Source organism: Penaeus monodon, chromosome 13 (genome assembly GCF_015228065.2).
Source record: "Penaeus monodon isolate SGIC_2016 chromosome 13, NSTDA_Pmon_1, whole genome shotgun sequence".
Taxonomy (NCBI): Eukaryota; Metazoa; Arthropoda; class Malacostraca; order Decapoda; family Penaeidae; genus Penaeus; species Penaeus monodon.
In genome coordinates, this window is record NC_051398.1 from 36,363,019 (window position 1) to 36,370,518 (window position 7,500).

At 50.3% G+C, this 7,500-nt stretch overlaps 1 protein-coding gene across 1 annotated transcript in view; it reads left to right on the top strand.

The window, feature by feature from the left end:
- The window catches only part of LOC119580268 (ras association domain-containing protein 10-like), a 25,593-nt gene extending 18,817 nt beyond the window's left edge, over positions 1-6,776 (top strand). Inside the window, exons 2-4 of the mRNA XM_037928310.1 lie at positions 1,156-1,375; positions 1,543-1,739; positions 5,536-6,776. Of these exons, the coding sequence (XP_037784238.1) occupies positions 1,156-1,375; positions 1,543-1,739; positions 5,536-6,751 (1,633 nt within the window). The 3' untranslated portion in view covers positions 6,752-6,776. The remainder of the gene's footprint in view (positions 1-1,155; positions 1,376-1,542; positions 1,740-5,535) is intronic.
- The last annotated feature ends 724 nt before the right edge of the window (positions 6,777-7,500 follow it).

Here is a 7,500-nt window from a genome sequence, read left to right on the forward strand (position 1 = left end):
AGATCGCCTGGGATAGCAGCGTTGCCAGTCGGGGAGGCGGAGGGAACGCAACGCCCCTTTTCCTCCGCAGTTCGGGATGCTCCGAATGGGGTCGATCGAGTCTTCGATGGCGTATAGGGAAAGCAGCAACTTGAGAATAAAAGGGAAGGAGGAAAGGAACGATCAGCGGCAGGCAGCGGGCGGACAGACGGACAGCCAGACGCACGGGACCGAAGGATGGAGGGGCGGGTGTTGGCACGGCTGACGAGGCGGCGTCGGTGGCTCCTCTAATGCGTTTTGGCTGTTGCGGCGCGGCATGTGTCGGCGGCGGGCGGGAATGTTATCAGGGCGGGCGGCCGGATCCGCACCTCAGGGGCGTGGTGAAGGGGAGGGGAGGGGGCGCCGCAGACACCTTCGGAACGTCTTACATATGTTGTGGGGCATTTTGTGGTGCTATGGGACAAAGATGGACTGATTGCACACATTTGTGTGTGTGTGTGTGTGTGTGTGCGCGTGCGTACGTGTGTGTGTGTGTGTGTGTGTGTGTGTGTGTGTGTGTGTGTGTATGTGTGTGCGTGTGCGTGTGCGTGTGCGTGTGCGTGTGCGTGTGTGTGTGTGTGTGTGTGTGTATGTGTATGTATGTGTGTATGTGTATGTATGTGTGTATGTGTATGTATGTATGTATGTATGTATATATGTATATATGTATGTATGCATGCATGTGTGTGTGAGGGGAGGTGTGTGTGTGTGTGTGTGTGTGTGTGTGTGTGTGTGTGTGTGCATGCGTGCGTGCGTGTGCGTGTAAATGCGCGTGCGCGCATATACAAACTGAAAGTAAAATTCATGTATTTATTTATTTTTATCTTAATCCATTTTTTAAAGATGCTTATATATTTATATCCTTTATATTCATTTAATGTTTGATAACTTTTCGGGTAACAGAGAGTGAGAGGAGGGAGCGGCAAAGCGAGAGAGAATCACATTAGACTGGAAAAAAACGTATCCCCAGAAAGAGTCCGAAGCCTCTCCGAGGCACGCGTGGGCCGGGCGCGCCGGAGCCCCGCCGAGGATCGCGTGTTGCTGGAGCAGCGCCACGGGGTTGCCAGGTGCCGCCCCGAGACCCGCAGATTCCCAAGCACTACGTATAACTAACCAATGTGCTCTTCCTCTCTGCAGGGGCGAGATGACGAGTGACGCGGAGATCGGGGTGTGGGTGGACGGCGTGCAGAAGTGGGTGACGGGGGTGACGCGGCGAACCACCTGCCATGACGTCATCAAGGCGCTTCTCCGGGCGCAGAGTGTGCGCGCGGAGGACAGTGACGTCATGCAGTACGTTATCGTGGAGAGATGGCGCAAAGTGGAGCGACCTCTGGACCACGAGCAGAGAATACTCAAGGTAGGTGACTTCGAGTTGCTCTTGTTACGAATGATCGTGAGAAACCCATTAAGTTTATACAATCTCCTATAAGCAGCCTGTTAAACCAGGATTTGCCTCCTTACGATCCTGAAAATGATTCTCGTTCTTTCCGCTAACGCCCTCCTTCCCTTCGGCGCTGCCCTCAGGTGTGGCGAACGTGGGGCGAGGCCGTGGGCGAGGTGCGGTTCTCCCTGCGGAAGATGCGCGACGGCGAGGCGGCCGGCGGCGCGGGCAGCAGCGGCCGCGCGGAGAGAAGCCGACGGCGACACAGGATGCGGAACGTCCACGGCTCCAAGGAGGCGCTCAACCCCAAGAAGCTGGCCAAGGACGACCCCAAGTTCAGGTGAGGCTGGAGGAGAGGGGCAGGAGGAGTGAGGAGAGAAGCGGAAACGTGATATCGATGTGGGTAGTAGAAGCAGTAGGACTTGTAGTAGGGGTAGTAATAGCAGTACTCCTGCTGCTGCCAGTACGGCTACTACAGCTGCTACAACAAATACTTGTACTTTCACTCAGCTACTACTTCAACTACTACCATACTTCTACTACTACTACTACTACTACCACCACTACCATCACTACTACCACCACTCCTACTACTATTACTATTACTTTTACTACTACTACTACTACTATTTCTACTATTTCTGCTACAATGTTTACTACTACTTGTACTACTTCTACTGTAACGGCTTCTATTACTACTACTACTTCTACTGCTACTGCTTCTTTTAATTCTACCACTACTACTATTACTACTGATATTACTACTACTTCTACTGCTACTACTTTTCCTTCTTCTTCTTCTTCTTCTTCTTCTTCTTCTACGGCTAGAACTGCTATCTCTACCACTACTACTCCTCCTACTCCTGCAGTTGAAGGACGGCAGCCGTGAGGATGGGGAAGAGGAGGGGACGAGAAAGCGTAGAATTTTTTCAGTCTGTGATCGGTTAATCAAGTCTTTTAAAGTTGAAGTCTGTCGATAAATAAAACGGAAAACGTTAAGATACGGTTGTTGATGCATACAAAATATATTTCATACTATGTGGCGGATTTTTCAGACTAGCTTATCGTGGAATCGTAGTTGAGAGTTAGTCAAGGTTGCCTGTTAAGGTCAATTGCAACCTCCTCTCCCCCCTTAGCCAGTTCCCCCTGGCCCCTTGCCTGTTGCAACAACTCTCCATCGAAGTAGAGGAAATGAATGGTTGATAGCCATGATGCTTGCATTACGAAGGACAAGAGTTGAGCTTAAATTCACGCGTTTCCTGGGCTATAAGTTTCCGTCTGGAATTCCGCCGAGACGAGATATCCGTCAGCCTTGGTGCCCAACCGCGTGCCTGCCGTGACTGCATCGTCGTGTGGCACCGCTGCCCGTGGCACAGTGTCTCCCGCCCGCCATAAAGTGAATTAGCGAAGAGGCGCGAAAGTTATTCAAGGTAAAAGGAGGCACAAAAACCGTAGTTCGGAGACCCCGAGTTAAGGTCGAGGAAGTTGTGTGAGCGAGAAGGCGGGAATTCTTGGGCAACCCTTAGTGCGGACGACCTTGCCGCTGCTTGTTACTTAGGTCGCTCGCGTTCATTCAGTGCGTTCAAGAGAAGCTTAAACCTACGTTGCTGCGTTGGATAGAGGCCATTAAGTTGTTAAAGTATTATGTGTGTGTATTTTATATACGTTATTATGAACTAAAGGTCTCCGACTTTGAATTTCATGATTTATGGACCTGAGCAAAACAAGGAAAGGTGTCAAGGACTGGGGGCGAGGGCGCATTGGCAAATATTGATTCATATAGACATTTTTCCTACCAGCGGCCGGGGCATAAAAATGCCAAAGTACAATCACCAGCGCAGACACCTGTTACGCCATCTCCTGCGCGGACACGTGGCCGAAAAAGTCACAGGTCGGACATCTCCAGGTGAAGGGTCCGCACGCGAACGCGGATGCCACCTAGTGTATTGGTGCGCAACTTTCATTCATTAATTTTCATTTATAACAGTGTGTATTCTTTTTGCGACGACTTTCCCGTGGGAAGCTTTAGTACTTTTTCTTTGCCAAGTTGTGCATGGCTTCAAAGAGGTCCGATTGCCAGGAGGTAGGCGTAAGTGAAGGGCGCGGGACGAATCGACAGTGGCATCCTCGCGCAGGAGTGAAGGGCACGAGGGAGAGGAGGCGGCGGGCTCTCGGCGGTGGCACCCCTGCCCACAGCGCATTCAGGTGCCACCGCGAGGACACACTGGACCCGGACCTACGACGTCGTAGGACCCAAGACTAACGCCTTCGGAACCAGACTAACGTCCATAGTGCCAAGACGTCTGCGAGCTAGTGCAGTGCTGCTTCGTAGGATGCAGTGACCTTCGGTGCCAAGGACAGACGCTGAAGTTTAGGGACGTAGCGCCAGTGACGAAAAGTGGAAAGTGTGACATCCCCAAAGCGATTGTGTGCTCGACGTCGCCCAAGCCAACCGTAGTTTTTAGCGAGATATAGTGATTGTAGTTAGGGAGGGTTCGAAGGTTCGGAGAGCGAGAGAAAGCAAACGAGAATAATACTCATTTCAGTCTTTTTTGTCGCATACTTGTTCTTTCCATCGGTTTTCGTGCGCGGGATACGCAGGCGCGGCGAATGAACGGAAGAGCCCGGGGGTAGACGCGCGGACGTGGAGAAAGTGCGTCTCGGCCGCGCGGAAACCGTACATGTCCAGCGTAGTGAAGGGGGAACCGCGGGCGAAGGCTACGGGGCGAGGAGGCGAGGCAGGGGTCGACAGGGAGCGGCAGGGGAGGCCAGGACGGAAAAGAAGTAAGGGAGACGCAGTAGAGAGAAGGAGAATGCAACAGTAGAGCAAGCGACATTCCGAATTGCGATTCCACCGAGTAAATCTGGGTTGAGGGGAGTTGAGATTGAGAAAACCTGATTTAGTGAGAGGCCTGAGCTCACTCTTCTGGTCTCAGTCCACGACGGGGCGGGCGAAGAGGGAACTTTCTCGGCTCTTTAGTTTGCATGAGACGCCCGCGAGATGATCGGAGGAGAATGAAGAGAGAACGTATACACGCTGCGAATGAGGAGTGCGCGTGCCCGGAATATTCAATGAGCGTAGACACTTTTTGTGAAAATTAGGGATCCAAATCCTCCAAGGCTTGATTAGTTACTGCGAGTTATCTTATAGGTATTTGTACACGAGGAAGTGTCGAGGTAAAAAATATAAGTAAATAAATAAAAAAATATAGACAGACAATCTGCATTTGAACTACAAGTCTTATGTCGACAAAAACTGCGAATCTCTAGACCGCAAATTGTATTTTAAATATTTTAGCTTGTTTTAGAAGCTGTTTCTTAGCTTATAGTACTTGCAGTGAGACAACTTATTATAGACATAGTTTTTACAATTTGTTTTGGGACTAGACAAGCACAATGAAGTTCATGGGAGGAGTGTGCCGCCCTCGGTGCGGGCCGCCGAAAACCATGTCTCTTCTGCCCTTCTTCAGGAGGTACTGCTGACCCCCCCATCCTTTTGTATCCTTCAGTCACGCTGTCTCAAGGCCGCGCTGGGTGAGCCGCTCGGGCCGAGAGACACGCGGTCGTGCAGGATTGTGTGTGATGCGTTGGCTCTGATTGGCTGCTGTAGAGTTAGCTTTTACTTCGGATTTATGTACCGAAGTTATCACATGCCTAACTACACACACGTGCGAATATATACATGCACATGCACGCATGCGCGCATACATACATACACACACATACATACACACACATACATACACACATACACACACACACACACACACACACACACACACACACACACACACACACACACACACACACACACACACACACACACACACACATGTATGTACGTTTTTCTTTTTATAATAGATATCAGTTAGCATAGGAGAACTGATATATACAAACAGACATGCATACATGTGTGTGTTTGATAAGTCCTGTTATTTTGTAACCACGCAGTTGTTCGTCAAACTCTGTTGCACATGTGCATTACACCAGCATCCTTTTTCGGGCATCCTCTTTCTCTAAATGAATTTTGAAAGACGAGTTTTTTTGTTCATCGAGCAGTTATTGCACGAATTCGTTGTCCGTCCTATGTCCGCCATAACGCCGTGGGTGAGACTCTAACTTGGACTCTTTTGCAGTGAGACGATGGAGCGGCTGATGCGGCTGGTGGTGGCCCAGGGCGAGACCATCCAGACGCAGCTGCGGCGCCTGCAAGAGCGGGAGTGCCAGATCGAGCAATATGAGCAGCAAATGCACCTCCTTCGCGTCCAGAACCTCGGCAGGGACTACCTGTTGCATTCCTACCTCAAGGACGACAGCTGCGAGACCAAGGACGAGCCCGGGAGCGAAGAGAAGAGCAACGACTCGGGCGTGGTAACGGAGGAGGCGGCGCAGACGCTGGAGGGCATGACGCCGGAGGAGGAGGCGGCCACGTCGTCGGAGCTCGAAGAGTTGCAGCAGATCGCGGCGCAGCTGACGAGGATCGAGGACCTGAACAACCGCCTGCTGCACGAAGAGGAGACCATGTCGGGGATGAACACCGCCGTGCAGGCCGCTCACGAGCAACACAAAGACGAGGCCGAGTTGCTGCAGCAGGAGCTGGTCTGCGTTGCCCACGTGCACGCGCAGCTGGTGGCGGACGTGCGGCAGAACGAGCAGAGACTGCGGGAAACCGAGGCGATGCTGTGGCAGCAGCGCAAGCAGCTGGAGATGTTGCTGCAGGAGGAGACCGAGTCCGACCGAGAGACGCAGGCTCTGAGAGAACACCTGGACTACATCATCCACCTTCCTCCCACGGCCTTTCGCCTCCCCGCGGACCCCCCTCTTCCCCAGGTGCACGTCCCTCCCACAGCCGCCATTACCGCGACCACAGCCGCCAGTGCCACGCCGAGAGTCCCTCCTGTAAATAGTGCCGCCGCACCCGTCGCAGTGGCACCAGCCTCCACAAAGCTTAATAATAAGACCAGCAAAAATAACCCGACGTCAGACGACAAAGACGTCCCGCCTCCTTTGCCCGCGTGTCCTCCGCCCATAGACGAGGAGGAGGACGAGGACGACGGGGACTCGGCCAAAAACAGCAGTCTCTGCGTGAGCTCGCGGTCCAGCACCTCGTCTGAAGCCTCGACGAGTAGTAACACGAGCGGGTTTGGCAGCAAGACCCCCAGCACCTCAGCACCAAAGTCCTCCTCCTCATCCTCCACGTCGTTACCCTCGTCCTCACTCCCTTCCTCCACCAAAGCCAGTGAAGGAGGAGGAAAAGATACAGACTCAACAGACTCGAACTCGGACACAGGGCTGAGTTCGCTCCACAGTAGTAGTGACGAGGGAGTTTATGTGTTGGATACTCTTGTCTGAAAGTGAGAGAGAAAAAAGTATATATATATATATATATATATATATATATATATATATATATATATATATATATATATATATATATATATATATATATATATTCACCCTTATATGTGCAGCGAACATTTAGACAATTATAGACACAAAATACTTGATATTTATCACAAGGTTGAGTTATGTGAATGTAAAAGATTTTCTGACAGCCAGTGCTGTCACTGCAACATGAACACTGAACATGGATATATGTGTGTAAGTTTATGTGATCTCAATGTAAATGTGTATGACATGGTCTTGTCAATATTTGATAAAACTTGTGCAAAACCAGTGAAGTGAGTTATCTCACAGTGAAATGTGTACTGAAGAACAAGTAATAACATCTATAGACAGTAATGCACTAGATGTTTTATAAGTATATATATTGCTATGTAGATGTATGTGCAACCAAGTGTCTTCAGTGTCGTGTTTTATCAACAACTATTAGAGTCTATCACAGAGTATATATTTCCTAGATATTCCTTGGTGCCTTTGGAGAGAGGTTCACCGTCAGCTCAGTGTCGAAGCTTTATTGTGAGTTTTAAGAAATGGTCTTAGATATTCGGGTGATCTTGAGTCTAATGCAAGAATTCCGACGTTTATTTCATCAAAAGCAAGTCATTTCAAATATGGCTTCATTCCAATTTCGTCTCTTCAGTAAAGAAAGGAAGGTTCATCATTAGAGTCAAAGTTGCCTATTCCACCTTATTCATGTG